The sequence below is a fragment of the Glandiceps talaboti genome, chromosome 1 (genome assembly GCF_964340395.1).
Source record: "Glandiceps talaboti chromosome 1, keGlaTala1.1, whole genome shotgun sequence".
NCBI classification, from domain to species: Eukaryota; Metazoa; Hemichordata; class Enteropneusta; family Spengelidae; genus Glandiceps; species Glandiceps talaboti.
Genome location: NC_135549.1, coordinates 3,727,501 through 3,746,921, shown reverse-complemented (window position 1 = coordinate 3,746,921; position 19,421 = coordinate 3,727,501). Strand labels below are relative to the sequence as shown.

At 35.2% G+C, this 19,421-nt stretch overlaps 1 protein-coding gene and 1 long non-coding RNA gene across 7 annotated transcripts in view; one reads left to right on the top strand and one right to left on the bottom strand.

Annotated features, from left to right (window-relative positions):
- Positions 1-3,139: 3,139 nt before the first annotated feature.
- On the top strand, positions 3,140-8,009 carry LOC144443214 (serine/threonine-protein kinase pim-3-like). The gene is made up of 5 exons (XM_078132664.1): positions 3,140-3,361; positions 3,497-3,603; positions 3,729-3,776; positions 4,659-5,022; positions 6,616-8,009. Exons 1-5 carry the CDS (start codon positions 3,280-3,282, stop codon positions 7,086-7,088), a joined length of 1,074 nt encoding a protein of 357 aa, XP_077988790.1. The 5' UTR covers positions 3,140-3,279; the 3' UTR covers positions 7,089-8,009.
- A 4,976-nt stretch (positions 8,010-12,985) lies between these two features.
- Positions 12,986-19,421, bottom strand: part of LOC144440317 (uncharacterized) — a 51,282-nt gene continuing 44,846 nt past the window's right edge. For all 6 annotated transcript variants that reach the window (XR_013481186.1, XR_013481187.1, XR_013481190.1 and 3 more), the window contains one exon: positions 12,986-13,416. This is a non-coding gene — a long non-coding RNA (uncharacterized LOC144440317). The remainder of the gene's footprint in view (positions 13,417-19,421) is intronic.

Here is a 19,421-nt window from a genome sequence, read left to right as displayed (position 1 = left end):
TCACTGTGGCATTTGTTGACAGTAGCAACAGTGCAATACGACCGACGCTTGGGTTTCCAAGGCGAAGATATCAATGACGCACTTCATAAAGAGCAGCCCCCTCTTTAAATGTGATAAAAAGTGAACGCGATAATTCTGAAATAAATTGCAAACGATAATGACTGCAGCCCAACTGAAACAAATGCGTTTGACGTCATCCAGATATTTCATAACACATGATCGGAACGATGAATGGTACTAGTTACGGTACTATTTACAATACGTTCTACTTGAGACCCTGCCGACGAAAGCAAAGATAAACTGATCATCGTACAGCTATTGTCACAATTAAGTGTGAATTTTCATGAAAGTGTTTATCGTTGGGGAATGAAGACAAGTAAAAGAAACTTGTCTTTGCCTCAGTCAAGACCAGTGGGTTCGATGCTCGGATTACTAGTATTAGGTCCAATTGTGGGTGAGAATCACCGACTGCAGAATATAAAATCCAAATTTATTACTTTTTTCAGGTCTATGATTTGCTCCTAGTGAAGTCTCGATAACGTATCTTTACTTCACCTAGAAAACAATTATGTCGGCTGTCGGTTAATTTTTAATCAGTTTAAAAGATCTGTTTTGACCGACATTCGTTTCACCGACTCGATGTGTTTATTTTGATTGCATTCCATGGCTGGGCGGGTTCCAAAAAAACATAAATGACAATGCAGTAAGCCAGTAAAGATGAATCGCATAACAATAGAACCCCCCCCCCCCCATTTTTGATAATTGTATAAATAAAAAACATTTCCTGTCAGTTTATACGATAGAATTAATATTCGTTTGACTTTTCCGAGAAAAAAATGTTATGCGACGCATCTCTTTCTGTCAAAAAGTATTATTTTAAATGTAAGGTTATACAATGTATTAAGCTTTACTATGTAGGCCCTTTATTTATAGGTAAGGCCGGCCGACTTCGAACTCTACTAACTGTTCAACAAGTCACTCATATATATATATATATATATATATATATATATATATATATATATATATATATATATATATATATATATATATATATATATATATATATATATATAATATTTTTTTTTGTCTGAAGATCGCTCGAAACTCTGAGTAACGACTTATTAGATCCTTATTCTTTTGAATTAGGTGTGTATATATATATATGTGTGTGTGTGTGTGTGTGTGTGTGTGTGTAAACATGGACACTTTGAGTCACAAATCAACTACATGTTTTTATGTATGTAGAATGTACTATTTCCTAAATACTTTACAGAGGTACGATGTTAATTTCCGTAATATAACACTGACAGGGACTATCCCAATATCTTCTTGGTCGGGGACAGCGTGATGTTCGATGGATGACGTTATACGGTCAAGACTTGGGGTTGTTGTATCATAGCGTACTTCCTGTTTCTCTGCTTCGAAATATCGGCACAGTGAAAAACAACGACATAATGAGAATTAAGAGGGGATTTCCCATGTCACTAACTTTACAAGGAAATCACGATATGTAACTTGAAAAAGGGGATGTGCAAACAAACTAAATTTCGCCAACTTCGTGTTTCTCAAGCTCGCGTCATGTTTCACCCCCACACACAGTAAATTGTAATAGTTGCATATGCATGTGAGCGTACAAAACTAAAATATGTATCACAGATCACAAATATGATATATTTACATTTATACACTTATTAGTAACACACGTATAGATAGGTTCTTGAATCTGGGTGGCAATAAACCCATGCATATTTGTGTTGCCAGTTTAGTTCCTTATGGTCCAACAGGGGACAGTCCCGTTGGAGTCCGGTTTCAATAGTCCAAACGCAGTCGGTTTGGACTTGTTGGGATTGGAGTAGGTACGTGGAATCACGAATTATTACTATTTCTATGAAGAGAACAAAGCTGGGGGCATAGTTCGCATACCTCGTACCCTTTTGTGTTCATAGTCTCGACGCGATGCAAATAATACAAAGCAATTGATATGTAAACTGTGGAATGGCACGATGGGGGTTGTCATGCAGTTGGAATACAATGCACGATTTGTTTGATGGTACCTGGACCCGTACCCTTATCACCTGTCAAATAACATGCACGACATGCATGGTACTGTTCCGACATGCGACATGAATGAATTTGGCACCCCCCCCCCCCCACCACAAAGAGAACATTTTGCACATGTAAATTGCATCTTTCATTCATTTTGTATCAGGCTTTATATATACGTATGATGTTTATAGGAACCATAGCACCCATTTACCTTTGTCAACACAAGATGGGTAATAAAAAATGTAATATTAAAACTACTTCACATCTCTGCTTTTTTAAAGCTAACTTCGGTCTAGTACTAAATTCCATGTTTTGCCCTCAATTTTAAGTCAGGGACGTCCATGCCCAGGATCACTTATGATGGATAGCTAAAGCCTTGAAATTGACTTTCTAACTCAAGGACCTCATAATAAGGCGTCGAGATTTGTAGGAAGCTTTTCTACATATCTAAAAAAAATCGGCGAATATGTTGTATTTTCCTCGCATTGCCTATCGTGGCAATGTTACAGTAAAAGTTCACTTTTGTTCTGAATGACCGGGACATAAGGTTCATTAGCTGTGTGTGTGGTTTGTCTGCCAGAGTGCACAGGCTCGGACTCACATTCTAACAGGAAAATTTGGCGCTATTATTCGCAAAGTCTGATTGGCGACGACATTCATGCAAATATAGTTGATACATTGATTGACATCGAAACGTCGCGGGAATCTCGAGCCTTGCTCCTATTGGTTGGTTTCGAGGCGTGGTACACAGAACTTCAATTCGATTGGGTAGTTCAACTGTCTGGAATGCGTGGTATTGTGTAAAGGTCAGAAGTGACACGTTCCTATCTTGTTATAACTATAAGCAGGCATTCCTCCGCTACAATATAGTTCCGAATGTCTGCATGAGATTTTGAAGCAAATAATACGTTATATTAATTTTTTCACAAAAAATGACAAGATGTAATTTATAATTGATTTAATTTGCATACTGAAAAAATAAAAATTCATAAAATAATAACGTTACCATATGATTATTGTCTCGTGACATTGGCTCAATGCCAGCCCATGTTGCGGAATGATATATAGTAATGTGAAACGCCGCCGGCACAACAGACGTTACATACAACAAATTCGTAGTATTATCAGAAACATTCATCCTGTGATACGAGGAGCATACGCGAATATACTCTGCGCCAAATTTTGTCTTCGAGATAAATTCCTGATATCCAGGTGCAGAAACTTGATATAATGATACTGTCAAGGAAAATAACCAGTCATTTTCATCAAAACTGTGCAATGAGCAACATGAGTTTACCAGGCGACCGTACAGGTACGTAACGTTGTGTGAGACTTCTCAGCCCACCGATCGCGATGCCAAAACAATGGAGTAACGTGCTTGTGTTATGGTTTGTCTGCATGTCTGTTTAATCACTTTCTAACTATTTTGTTCGTATTTTCATTCCAGTTAAGGATCGTGAACCGTTCGAAAAGGCATATACCATAGGAAATTTACTTGGAAGTGGAGGGTTTGGATCGGTGTACGCTGGAACACGGATGAAAGATGGTTTACCGGTACGTACATTTTATGTCTTGCGTCAGATTGTCTGCTTTCTTTCGTGACACCGGGTTTGTATTTTTCATTTCCGCGTACTTTCCTTTGAGAAGTCTAATGATTTTTATTAATTTCTTCCATGTAGGTTGCAATCAAGCTTGTTTCGAAAAGTAAAGTCACTGAATGGGGCCAGGTAAGCAAAATATCATTTTTGGCAAATATTTTTGAAAATTATTATGACACTGGCAGCTACAAACGGCGCTCTTTGTTCGCATGAGACGATGGCACTGTGCCAACCCGTACTGACTTGAAACGCAGCAGTCGGTTTCGTTGTTGGCAACGACAAAATTTGTCAATAATTTATTCCATGAGTACAAATTGTTTGTGTTTTATATATTTTGAAGACATAGTAATCAGAAAATGGATTAGAACTCACTGAAAGTTTTATTTCAAAACCAGTGCGTGGTTGCTATATTCCCGCGGTTTGTAATCCTTTTGTTATGCTTGTAAACACACCTTACGAGTACTACAACTGTTTCTAAATTTGCGACGGCGCGGGATCGATCGGTTTGCAACGGTCATATCGAAATTTGTCGGCTAAAAATCGATGTATCTCTGGAAAATACCCGAATTTGGCGCTTTTCCCCTCGTTGCTCACAGGGTTTTCTGTATATTTTATATTTATGTCCATGGTTCTTCCATATGTTGAACCACCGTGTCCCTCAACATCGTGTCCTCAGACTACTCTTTGAGTTTTATTTCAAGAGAATACTGGCCTTTATTTCTCTTTTAATTTGTAGTAACGTCAGTGAAATATTTTGAACTGTAAAAATAATGTATGTACTGCTAAACATACTTTTATCATTTTCGAGTGAGAATAGTCAGTCACACGCCCTAACGCATCTGTGTTATGATTCTTTATGCGGGGGCGGACACAAGATGTTGCCACGAAGCCGATGTCCGCACTAGCTAGCTAGTGACGTATACGCCTCCTCGCCATGTTGATCGTAGACTGTAAGAGAGGATGTTTTCAATTTTTTGATGCTAACTAGATATTTTCGTATTACTCACACAGATCAACGGCCAAGCAGTTCCACTCGAGGTCTGTCTACTACGCCGTGTATGTGGTGTGAAGGGTTGTATACGACTTCTAGACTACTACGAACGCCCTGACACTTTTATTTTGGTCATGGAACGACCAGAACTTGTAAAGGACTTATTTGACTTTATCACTGAAAATGGAGCATTAAGTGAAGATGTTTGTAGGAACTTTCTTAAACAAATTGTTGAGACAACAAGCAGATGCCACGATGCAGGAGTCGTTCACAGAGATTTGAAGGACGAAAATATCTTGGTAGATCTGAAAACAGGCGAATTGAAGTTGATCGACTTCGGTTCAGGGGCATTTCTTAAAGATTTAGTCTACACAGATTTTGATGGTGAGTATTTGAGATTTATAGTCAATAATTTATGATTAGTCTTAATTAATCACCCTGGTTTGCGAAAAGCGTGAAGTACGTATTTGCCCCCCCCCCCCCCCCCACGCATTTATCATTTGGTCAAGTTAGGGACGTGTCCGATGGAAATATGATGCCTGATAGTGATACAGTCAACGTGGTCCCAGAGTGAACCGACCACCGTCGTAAGGTCAATTTGTCTCGAAACTAGACTATATTAGTATATAGTAGACGGTGGGTAATTCATAATAATATAAGCTTTGTAAAGCTAAGGGTACAACTTGCTAGGAGAGTGAGACGCTAGACAGACACAGTGAACGTGACTGTAGAACTAAAACAACCTTTCGGAGGCTCTCGTAAGGAAATGGTTGTAGTTACTCCCACTTCACTATATCTTGAACACAATCATATTTTGTGTGTATACTGTTAAATTATGGAACATTTTCAGACGATGTTTAACACCATTAGCTTGTTTCCAAAACTAACTTGGATGGGAGTGTCATAAATAACTTACTTTAAAAAAAAAAGCCTGGCGTTCTCGCGGCATATCACATCAGTTTGTCTAAGGTCACATTGCCATGTAAAGCAGATTCGTCTCGTAAATTAATTATGATAATAGGGGAAGTCGTTCCAAAAGTTTTGACTTCGATAACGCACTTTAGAGTGAAATCAGAAATATCAATTTAATTTAGTTTTTTTGACCATGCGGGCCACACTTTGGCCAACGTGGACGATAACAAAAGTGAATTGTTTAGGCATAATTTGCATAGGCATGCGTTACCACCCAGTTGTACAATGTGACCTTTCCCAACATTACTGCCTAAGAATCGTTAATAATGCCCTTTGGACTGCCAGAAGTTCAGTCTTAAAATATTTTGTCATGTTTAACCCACTTTTATTGGTTAAACAATTGTACATCAATTTTATTACATTTTATGCTGAATCAAATTTATGTAACTATTGTGCTGTGCATATGGTGTGACCGGTCATTAACATATCAGGTTATTGTGACCTGCAATGACTTGCAAGTCCACACCCCACCAGCATTAGCTCACAACGTGGCTTGTCACTTCAATCAAGTGTTAAAGGGACTGTCAGCCACCAAGCTTTTGAAGCATTGCATCATGCAGACAAAAGGTTTATTCTTGTCTAGTTGAAGACTGTCTGCATTCTGATAGCCAAAGCATTTCAGTTGAATTCATAAGTGTGTGCCCTTGTCTGGATTCTATTATAATCACCTTTTTGTACACTGTTGGGAAGTGGAATGACCTTGCGGCCCAAATTTGTTGAGTAAGCTTAAGCTGTCTGGAAAAGTGAAATGTAAGGCTGCAAAGTGAAATATATGATCTCTTCAGGGTTAGCCTTGTATGGATAGCAATAACATTCTAGACTGTAGACCCACTGATAACATTGATGCAGACATTCTTTGCATGCATTTTGAATTCCATGAATAAGTGAGGTCTAATAATGAGAGCTCAAGTCAACCATGGACCCTCCACAGGTCTATGAGTCAACCAAGTGCTTTTCATTTCGACAATAATCACTAATCATGTTCTTCCTGTTTTGTCTTTGTAGGTACAAGAGTGTACAGTCCACCAGAATGGATTCGCTTCCATCGTTACCATGGCCGTTCAGCAGCAGTTTGGTCATTAGGAATTCTTCTCTATGACATGGCTTGTGGAGACATTCCATTTGAACATGATGATGAAATATGCAGAGCTGAAGTGTGCTTCAGAAAACGAGTATCATCAGAACTTAAAGACTTGATTAGATGGATGCTTTCCATCAGACCATCAAACAGACCATCTCTAGAACAGATCCTTGAACATTCATGGATGCAGAAAGGATGCAACAAATCATCAACATCAGACAATTTAAAGTCACAACAGACTGTCAGTCGGGAAAGTTTTGAATCATCTGATAGTGCTTGTAGCAGTGTAAACAGTAGCCAGGAAAATGTTAGTGACATTAAATCCTCAAGCAGTGAAGAAAGTGTGGAATCAAGTTTAATCAGTGAAACCAGTCTTGAAGATGCCAACAGCTGCTAGCATTGACTGTATGAATTCTAGTTTAACAGACAATGAACTCATCAAATGTGGCAATGTGTAGTTAAAATCTACTTTAACTGGTATCAATCTAGCAAATTGATCCAGTGCAATTCACTGCCAGCTCTACAAAATACCAGAATCTCTATATAGAGGGAATGTGCAATAGATGCACCAAACCTTACCATCCTCACATGTGTTATAGCCAGTACTACTAAGTCAGTCAGGACATTAAGTCCAGAATCATTTTACTGTTCAATCTCAGAAATTCAGTAAATGACAAAATATGGCTAGCAGTACTATTTGATGCCTAAAATACCAAAAGCAACTCTCAGAGGAATGGAAGGGAGTGTGCAAAGTCAGTTTGGGAAAAGTTTGAATATATATTGTGTAACTTATTGTCTTTTTTTCCTCTTTCATTTTGGTTGGTTGGTTTGTTGGTAATGGGTTCTCCCTTACAAACCAAGAGATCCAATTCGTTATAATTGTATAGTAGGTATTTATGTGTATTTATTGATGAATGTCTTGTGGAGTAATTGTGTGTCCGGTTTGAGGCTGGAGGGAAATGGTCATTAGTGTATATAAATTATTAACAACTTTTTGCCGCCAGCCAACAACCATTTAGACCAGGAATGTAGAAGTTAGGAATTATGTCTGACCGAAATCAAAAATGCAACATGAAAAATGCAAACAAGATTATTTATTTTGCCAGTGAAAGATGTTTACCAAGATCTTTGCTCTCTCAGGAGCACAAGTTTTAGATTTCAAGAAACTTGAATTCCCTGTTCAGTTGGATTTTCGTTATTTTGAACGCATGGAAAGTTTTAATATTTGTACATAAGAGTTCCTTGTATTTTTTATATGAATTTCAATGTCGTGAATAATAATAAATGCTGTCCAGCACCATTTTTGTATGAAGTGAAACTTTGCTTGGTTGTAATTTCTTTTGATGACCCCACCTCCCCAATCACATGCCCACAACTTATTGTGCCACTTGAAGAAGAATAACATTCAACATATTGGACTTCAAATATACACTTTATGGGAAGGGGTGCTGACCGTACTTTTTTCTTGTATACCATCATCATACATACTGCATGCCATAACATACAATGAGCTATGTTGACACTTGGCCAAAGTTCGCCACAGTCAATGACATGATTGACTTCTATCATTGATTTATCAAAATTTTTTGAACTCAATCTCGGACAGTGACAAAGGTCAGATGTCACCAGTGATCTAGTGACCTATGGCACACCATATTGTGGAATCGTCATGAACCTCGGTTTATCAGGCAGTACTTGCATGTCCCAATCATGAACAATTGGTGACCCTTGGATCACAAACAATAAGAAAATTTGTTTCATACTTTGTTCCCCAATTCAAGTACTTCAAAAAATAAAATGACATGCATGCACTGTGACAAAACGCGTGAATGTTACACAATCACGGCTAGATTGCACATCAGTGTATTTCGGGGGAGTTGCCCAAGGCAATATGGCAAGCAAAATGGACAATACTAATGACACTTGACATAGTCCTAGTACACTCAACTCAATCAAAGGTTAATTGAATATATATGTTGTTTAATGTAAGACCAGCATGTATAATGGACGTGAAATTTTTGATACCATACAAAAATCCAAAAAATAGTCGACAGTAAACGAAACATTCATTTATGATACCAAACATTAACAAAAAACTCATAATAATATAGCCGATATTTATCTATCAAAACAATATCATTTTTATCAACACCATCGTACTACACAAATCATTGGGTTTCTATGTAGCTATTAGACTTGTTGGCTATCTATGCCACTCTTATATAGAACGATTGAATGGATGGGAAAATCGAGAACGAAACAAAATTAAAAATCGTTTTCAACTTCATCGAATCATAGCAACTAAACGAACCTACATATTCAGACTGGCCCTCAGACTAAAAAAAACTTCCTCTGTTAAACGTGTTCAGAGTGGCTATGCATTCTAATGTATTTTACAACTCACTCTTTGAATAATCGTATAGAAACACAGAGACCTTGGAGGTAATCGCATTGCCGACAAAAAGAACGACAGGGCGCATTCATAGTGTGTCAATGAACAAATCCTTGGTGATGGGCGGATACGATCCCCCGGCGCAGTCACGAAACGGCCCGAAGACGCAGACGCCTAGCAACTTCGCTGCTAACAACCATTTATCTAGTTTGGTTATTGTTTATACATGGAACTAGCAACAGAGGACGCGTGTAATTGTACATGTATCAAATTTTATGACTAGCAACGGCCACGCGTCGTTTTCCCGCCATCCCAAAGTACTATTACTACCTATAGTATATCGTGAGCAATTAGTATTCAATGAGGGACCATTCATATATCGACGATCACGTTCGACCTTGAAAAAAGCAGTGCCGGGGTCATATATATGCATATGCCGGCTCATTAGCATAACATCAGTTACGGCACAGGAGCAAGGTCAATCCAAGGACTCAATGGTGAGAAGGTAGTAATAGTAAATCACGAATTGAGGACCTTGACTTCGAGGATTTCAAGAATAGTAATAATTATCCTTGGGTTTTCATCTCTTCCATGTCTGCAAAAATACTTAATGCAGACATCGATTTATGGATTGATTGATTAAAACCCCCAGATTAAAATCCACCAAGAACAAATATGCCTCGAGAAGTAGCCGAGTAGAATTGTGAATGTGAGTGAACAGAACGTCGATTTTTGTTTTCTCTAGTTTATGTGTATATATTGATGCAAAATATTGCTCACAAGTTACTGGTTGATTTTTATCTATGTTGTAAGATGTTATCTCCGACTCCAGTCGATCAAAATATTGTGACGATCCACGTTAGTATCTGTATTGACAGTGAATCACAACAGTTGAAAATGTCAAGGTAACCCTGAATAGCGTGTTCTTGACCGCCTTGACTGTGAACCGTTCACGAGCCTGGGACACGCAGTTTTGATAAGCTGGCGACCAATTAGACTAATATTTACGGCATGAACGTGCACACAAAGTAAAGAAATAACTAACAGAAATTCTTGAAAGAGATAGGAAATCACTACGTCTGTTGATGTATATTACAATTATATTAATTTACTACTACTACTACTACTACTACTACTACTACTACTACGTACTACTACTACTACTACTACTACTACAACAACAACAACAACAACAACAACAACAACAACAACAACAACTACTACTACTACTACTACTACTACTACTACTACTACTACTACTACTACTACTACTACTACTACTACGAGACGACGACGACGACGACTACTACTAAATGTTGTATATTTATGGGTATTACTATAGTATGACGGGATGGGCTCACTACTCAAAACTAAGTAGTCTGAAAATTCCTTGTGCATACTACTCTGTTTTATACCAGGCAGTTCAATCAATGCAAATTAATTACATAGTTCGGTAGATTGCTTTTCGAGGAGAAATGGTGGCAAAAGTGTCGTGGTAAAATGCATAATATCACTCACAGTTCATTATATGTTAGGCTCTGCTGTCACTCACCTTGACACACACATATACCACAAAGCAATCCCAGGTAACATTTCCAATTACAACATTCTGCCTATTTAATGGATGAGAAGCTAAACTAAAATATGTAGTCGGCAACTTCTATTTTGTTTTGGTACTTCAAAAAATGCACATAATATTTATATTTAGTCTCCAAGAACCAGTTGTAGACCAAATATTTGCAGAATTTTCTGTAAAGAAAATATGTTTACAGTATGTGTTGACATCGTGATAACCTTGACGAAAATAGAATGATAATAATGAAAATAACTTGAACTTGATCTTGATATAACCAGTACCAACTTTGATGAATTCTTTGAAGACATGTTTCAAAGTTTGGCTAAATTTCCTGGATATAATGTATGACAACTGATAACAGGCCCAGTTTGGTGAGAAATTTCAGTGTGAAAAACAGTTATGTCTGACTATCAGAAAAGTAGCTTGAACACCAGTCTTTGTTTCTGCTAATACAAGGCTTCATAGAAGACATAGCTAACCCCCTCAAATGTGACTGAATGGAGACATGATTTAAAAGAAATTGCTAGCAACTAATAAATACTACAAAGTGTCTGTGATAATGCAGGGAATTGCTGAATTTCAGTAACAGAACCTGAAGATCCAGGTCCAGGTCAAAGGTCAGTGTCTACCCTCGATATAGGGGGTACACACTTTAATTTTAATGTAGTCTCCATGTATTAACCTTTTTGAGTTAATTGGTAAATCATGATTGTTCACTACAAATATGGCTGACATGAGCAACAAAAGTAATGCATGTCTCTGTTTATCTGGTTCTGTATTATCTATAGACATGATCTAAAAGACATTAGCCACACATAATTGCTACAAAGTGTCTGCAATATGTAATTAGTAGCTTAATTTTGATGGTATATGAATAGAGTCTATGACTGAAGTTGTCACTTATTAAGTATGCAACGTTAAATATACTGATTGTTTTACTACAAATATGGCTGTCATTCAGTAACAATTACATGAGCACCAAAAATAATACTTGTGTACTCTTCTTTTCTTCAATATTACTTGTAAACACGATTTAAAAGAAATTGGCAATGTATATACACCACAATGTGTCTGTGATAGGCAGGAATTGGTTTGATTTTGATAATTGGCCCTGAAGGTCAAGGCCAAAGTCTCCAGAGATAGCTTGCATCTGATGATATGGGGTAGACACTTGAATGTCGTCTCTATGCATTATAGTTTTTGAGTTATGCAGTAAATAGTGATTTTTAACTACAAATATGACTGCCATTCAGTAAAAGTGATATGAGCACCAAAAGTAATGCTTGTGTATAGTTTCTTGCTTCAATATTACTTGTAAATATGATTTAAAAGAAATTAGTAATATGTAAATACTACAATGTGTCTGTGACAGGCAGGAATTGGCTTGATTTTGATAATTAACCATCAAGGTCAAAGGTCAAGGTCTCCAAAGATAGTTTGCATCTGATAATAAGGGGGTAGACATTCGAATGGAGTGTCTGTGTATAACAGTTTTTGAGTTATACATAAAATATTGATTTTTAACTACAATATGGCTGCCATTCAGTCAAATTTGCATAAATCAAAAAAGAAATTGACGTGCATATATATCCCACATGATATGTCACTTTTCTGTCAGGTTTTAAAGAAATCGGATTTGGCATGTCTGAATATGATGTAGTACGGATGCATGGGTGGACAGCAGATGGGGTGGGGTGGGGGTGGGGGCTAATAATATACTTCAACCCACAGGTAGCAAGTGGTTACGTAAGTGGACCAACGACTGGCTCTTCCAGTCTATCAGAAAAGTTGGTCCAGAACACAGGAATGTTCCTATCTAGTCGTTATAGCTCAATCTGGGATTGAAATCCTGACCTTTAAACTTTTTTTTTAATTTGAAATATATAAATATATGCAGTTGGTTTCAATTTCCATAATGATAATATTAAATATTACTTTTTACAAATTTGCCAAGATTTGGGTTACTGAATTTGCTTTTGTGCTCTATACTTTCTAACTTGACATTTAAAGTACTAGTGGTGAGACCATTTCATGAGAATAATATGAAAAGAGTTATGGTTTGGTGTATATCTTAGCTAAATAATAACAGGATATCTTTGAAATGTGTAGAACCTTAGTTAAACGAATGCCCCTTATAGACCAATGGAACGGATACTTCTGAGAAATATATTATGATGATCATAGAATCACATGTCTATCTCCGAGTGTACACAGAAAAAAACCACACACTGATTATGAAAATGAAATGTACAAGATTTTAATTCACTTATGTCAATATCAATTCATCTTAAAATACTGAACATAGTCATTTGATTTGTAGATTTAATCATTTTTATCAATCTTTTATTGTTCATATCATTCAAGCTACAAAATGCCCTCACGGCACCTGGGTGAATGTTACTCAGTGGAATGGGACACTGTTGCAACAAATCACTCACACTCGTCCTGGTCATTAACACATTCTATTGCAACTAATACATTGGGTAATTGAGTTGTCAGGACTTTTTATCGATTTACTTTTCCGCCAGCATGGTTTATCTTGAGACTCAGACCATTCATTACATTTTCTCATGGTGTAACTGTCTCGTGTCCTTTGGTTGCCCTGGATGGCTGGCTGGCTTAGCTGTCAATGGCCTGTGCAGGCAAATGAGTAGTGTGTAGTCCTGCATAACTAATTGATGTCTGGTTTGTTTCTGGGGCTTCACGACAGCTGGCTAGCTGTTCTGCTCATCAACTTTGTCAGTCTGTATGTAGCACCTGCAAAGTAACAAATGGCAAGAAAAGTGTTTTGATATCAATCACTACAACCACAACAACAAAATCTCTGCCTTAGATTTATCGGAAATCTACGAATACATGGCAAATTGAGCTTTTTGACACATTGACCTGTGGTTTTCTCGGTTGACATCCACTTCTATACTTAACACTAGAAACTTCCACGAGACATGTTACACAGTAAGAGTAATACCATATCAGACAAAATATAAACTTACATGGATTGAATGATGCAATACCTGCCATTTCATGAATTTCTTGTTAGAAATATAGAGTCTCCAGACTCCCAGACACTTAGATTGATGAGACATGTTGAATGCTAAAGTTCACGATTTCGGAAATAGATGCAATGTTAAGTCCTTAGAATTTGTTGATTGAGTGACAAGACCATGTAGGTGGCAATTAATTTAGCAGTGTTACAGGTGACTGCACAAGTCATGCTTGCAGGAAATGCTTAGATTCATTTTATTTCCTTTCAGTCACTAGATAATGGGTATTCGTTAGTTTGGCTCCTCTACTTCATTCCTAATCAGACAAATCTCATGACGTTGGTTGTATTCTGATCTGAATTCAAAATTGCTGTCATTATAAGTTTCTTAATATAGCATAAAGTTGTCACATGAATGTTCAAAACTGACAGACATGACATCCTTATCATTGTTTTTAATTCTGTGGTATGTGACAGAGACATTTGACCACAAGTAATAAGCATATTTCTATTTGCTAATATTCTGTTAACTTACCATGCAATAGCTACATGGCCAAAATCAATTACTTGTTGGGGTATGTATGTTTTTCATTGGTATTCAAGTATTTTTTTTTTCATTTGTAATATTATATATTGAGGGAGATGACAATGATACTGAAAATTGATGAAAAGAAAAAAAATTATGTGTAAGTACATTCATTTAGAAACATTAAATTTTTTTTTTTAACTTCTAATTTTTTATAGTAACATTTTCAAGTAACTCTTTCAGTATAACTGTGGAAGACCGACTACATATAACATCTCAAGCAATTTAAAACTACTAATACCAGCCACAATTGGAGTAAACAACCACAAACTATGAAAGCAACACACAAAAAAATCCCTACAAATAAAATACAATAATGCACAATGTATTTTTTTTTTGCTATATGCACATTTTGACGCACAATAAAACAAATGTATTTTAGAACATATTCTGTATATACAATATGAAAGAAAAACATTCTGTTCACGATCTGCTGTCTATAGGGAATGGCTATGATGATAGGCAGCTGTATTCATTCGTATTTTGCATATAAATGTAGTCTGTTGACGTCATTAGATGCTTAAAATAGAATTTTATATTCAGGATACTTTAACGAGTGTGAAAGCACTGAAATTGGAATGTTGTTTGTACACACTGTAGATATTGAAAGCCGATAGTTTAAAAAGAGAGCTTATGTTATGTGTATATACTGTATCGTATTTAAAAAAAATATGAACATATTGAACACAGACAGGTTTTTGGCACAAGTACTATTTCAGTTTTTACACCTGTGTGTTTCTCATTACTGTATAGGTTATTTCTATCTTAGATCAATATCACATTTGTACAGGATGTATAGTAGAGACTGCATCACGTGAACCTCACACAAATATGACATAAATAAACATTGAGTGTATGGAGATTATTTATAGCAAAAAGATCTTGCATCATTTTGTTTCAAATATCATTCTTGAAATAAAAAAGAAGCTGAAAATACTGATAAATAAATAAAATGCTGCTGTCTATGTTGTAATTTTAAAAGTCAAAATTTTTTTAAGTGTAAAATATGATCGCTATTGGAAAGATTTACATAAATGGGGAATATTATTTTAAGATAATCATGAAAATATTAAAACAGAAAAAAGAACGGAAAATATCAAATATTTTCTTTCTAAATATTCATATGAATCTGAACCATGTAAAAGAAGTGACATATTATAGTAGATAACGAAATATTGCTTTTTTGCAATGACCATCAACAATTTCAAAAAGGGGTGAAATTATTTCGTTTAGTATGAGTTCCAATGGAATACAAGGTGAAACATTAATCTGTACTTGTCGGATTTGTCAATGTTGAGTTATTTTTGGATGGATTGAATACTTACTAGCTACATAAGGGCATACTATATCACTATTCTGTGCTGATCAGCATAATAATGGACTTGCGAGAAGCAATCATAAATCGCTTGACTTCATGGCATGCCTACATACTTAAAAAATATCACCTGAATTTTTGTCCCCAAAGATAAAATTTATCAACAAATAATATTATCTCTTCTGTTATTAACAGTATATTGATTACAAACATTGAAATTTTCATAACAACCAGACATGTGGGAGTGACTGTATGGTATTGTGATTCTAATTTGAGACAGAAATAGTAACAGACTGCAGACAGTTAGATTACCATTCATAGCAGTGTGTCAGTAAAATAGATGCATATATGTGGTGAAATGTCAAGGCCATGTTTTGCATATTCTGTGTCCTCATATTACACTTTCCCTAAGTGAATGTTTCCCTCTTTGAATGTTAATACAGGGTCACCTCTACATCTGTCTCCTAAATTTGGCTCTATCTGACTTTTCTACAATTCTTTTCCTTTCAAAAAAATTAAGCGATGAGAAATGTGATGCACACACATTTTTTATGATTTTCTTGTTCTGTACGATTTATTTTTTAAGGATAATTTTATCTAGAAAGTCATTATTCTACAAAAGAAAGATTTTTTGTCAGGGGCTTTCAAACCTTGGTCAATATGGGGGAAATGTTATCAAAATTAACAACTCATATTATAAATTATGTAAATATTTCAAGAAGAACTCAAGTTTCAGTCTTATGAATAACAGTATATTTTATCAAGTTGTGTTCAGAACAAAAGCTATGGAAATAAAATTTTCATAAAAATACAAAACCAATTATTTTTTAAGGGTGAAAAATTTGTTATTGTACTGAAAAAAGGTTAATGAGATCCATTTTTTTTTACAATACATGGTTAGAATTCATGAATAAGACCAGCTTTGTTATTCTAAGCACTAAAATACTAAAAAGTCAGGAATAATTATTAGGAAATAACAGATGGATTTGACATGAGATGCCATCAATTTTCAGTTTGGCATCCTATTTGACCACATGATTATATTCTCACACTATCTGGATAATTTACGATTGTTTGATTTGTACGACAGACTCGTGCTTGTGGTGACAGACTTGTGATGGTGCAGGTGCTGCTGGCTTACTGCATGTGAATGAGAGATACTATCTCATATCTGTGACTCAAGTGGTTTTCGGCTTCTTTAGGGAGTGAGATTATTTGTATTAAATATTGACACATGGTTTTTAATAGACTGATTTTCACATGAATATTGAACTCCCACCTGGTAAGATGATTATATTTAATGACAAATATGCATTACAATATTTACACGTCTGCTTTAAAATTCCCCATTTCATTTTTGCCTGCTACGCTATTTAGGAAATTTCAAAGGAAATATATACCTGGACATTTTTTAAATGTGGAAAGCTGGACACTTCTATTTAAAGCTCTGGTTTTTTGTTTGTTTATGAAACAAACTGGATAACGGTATCAGAATCAGCAGACAACATGCAAGTATTTCACTGAGTTCGAAAAATGGGTTGATTTGTAAAAATGGGCTGGATGAATACTTCCCTGTATTACAATAATTCTGAAAAAAATATGCAAGCCTAGAATTCATTTGCATATGACACAACATGAATATCAAAGTAGCAGACGACACTTGTGTGACATGACTTACAATTCCAATTTTGTGTCTTTCTCAAAATTGACTCAAAAGAAAATTTTGTCTCTGTAATGGTGTCTAAATTTATCAAAGTTCATCTTCTTATGTCTGAAAATGGTAACAGGTTTTGTAATATACTATTTACTCACCTCTTTGACTAATGTGTTGTTATTCTTGTCTTAAATCAAATAGAAACATCAACCCTCCATTATTGAGCACAATTTTTGTAATTTTTTAGACTAGTATCATTGAATTCATTGAAGAGAACCATTAGATTGATTTGGGATTGAAATGATTTTAGAAAATAAGACATTCAAACCCGAGCATCTAATCTACCAGATATGTACAAACTCAACTTTTGATGCAAATTTGTGAACATTTTCACTTTGAGTAAAGAATTTTTTGACATAAATATATACAATAAATATATAGGGCAAGAAGAAGTATACAAAAAATATTGCTGGTTTTTTTTTTTAGGGTACAAGAGTTTATTTTAATGTACATGGTATTGTCTATTGTCATAATACAGTATTTTGTTGTGTCACCCTATCTACAGTAACTGTCTAGTTGCTTTTAATCCCTGCAAGGCAGATTACAACGAGCAATTTCATTCATCCATTGTTCTTTGTTTTCAGACAATCACAAGATTAATAAATTAATGAGACAAGCAACCTCCAACTGCTGCCAATTATCTTCTCATTCATTGAGACAATACAAATTGTTTTGGATTTTGGAGAAAGTGATATCGTCAGTAATGTATTAATTAAGCTTTGCAGCCATCCAACAATTCATTATAACATCATACTATGGATAATCAGATTCCATATAAATCAGTTGTAACAAAATTCTTGCTAGTTCAACATATAATGTATCTTGATTTATGTCAACTGGATTTTCTTTTTCCCTTCCGTCTTTCCTCAAAAATTCAAACACAACAATTTGTTTTGCATGTTTATAAGGAGTGTGGTAATGTCATGAGAGAGAGAGACAGAAGAGTTTTTTGAATAGAAAAATTTTCTTTTTTTATTTCAATTAAAAAAACCCACTTTTTTGATGATTTATTTATACAAAACTTGATCCAATAAAAAATGAAAGAGTTACCAGCTAAATTAACAATTCCACAAACAATTTCTTTAAATATCACAGATGAAATTTATAACTTTTTACAAAAATGAACAAGGTGAATCTCTTTAAAATTCATTACGAAACTGAAAATTTCAGTAATTAATAAATCAATTAATTAAATAATTGATTTTACATTTCAAATTGCACGAGTAAAAATATAGCAAAGGAAGAATTCAAGTTATTGTGAATCATTAAACATTTACCAACAGATGTGTTCCTTTTGAAGAAAATTTAACAGTTGTGATAAATAAATTAAGTAGATTAATTATGATATTTGATATCCCTTGGTATAATGAAAGAAGTCTATCTCATTTGACATAGTTGTAATATTAGAATGCAACGTATAATGCGTCAGACATAATCAATTTTCAATTTCTTTATCATTAAAAGTTAATAGAAAACTGATAATATTTATTCATAGCAACCAAAATACTCATTGAATGACAAAAATGAATGCATCACATTTCTGAAGTCAACCAGGAAAATAAAATAAATTCTTTCTTGTCGTTTAAACAAAATTCTACTATGAATCAAACAGAAGACATCTACTTATGGAACAAGATCAGAAATCAGTAATGTCTGCTTAGAATGGAAAGTAAAGCCGAGGTAAGTTTTGACACATTTCCCCCAAGAGACAAATTAAAGTTGTCAGTCATGTAAAACTGGGTTGATGTGAACTTCAGTCAGGATAGTGATATGGGTATCTATGGACCTCAAGTAGTAAGTAAGTATAAACAGAGATGACTGCATTCTGTGCTCTAGGTGTTACAATTAGGCAAATGAAGTATAGCAAGAAACTTGAATGGCCAACTACTATGAAATCTATAATAATGATATTAGCACATAATGATCCATGAATGGGTACCCAGTTCCAATTGTGTCAAAGTACTGTATCACATTCAGATGCAAATTTCAACAAATTCCTTGCATTGAACATCAGGGAGACTCAATAGCTTTTACTCCTCATTACACATTCTGAACAGAAAGTTTAAACAACACAAGAATGTTATGGAATTTGCTTATATGATTCTCCATGAAGTGTATCACATCCTTTGAAAAGTCATGTGATTTAATACCATCTTTAATGCCT

Bases quoted from the DNA above. Each gene is read 5' to 3' on its own strand.
- LOC144443214 (XM_078132664.1), top strand. From the start codon at position 3,280: ATGATACTGTCAAGGAAAATAACCAGTCATTTTCATCAAAACTGTGCA. The intron at 3,604-3,728 runs GTACGTACATTT...TCTTCCATGTAG, and splicing joins GGATGAAAGATGGTTTACCG to GTTGCAATCAAGCTTGTTTC. The intron at 3,777-4,658 runs GTAAGCAAAATA...TTACTCACACAG, and splicing joins AAGTCACTGAATGGGGCCAG to ATCAACGGCCAAGCAGTTCC.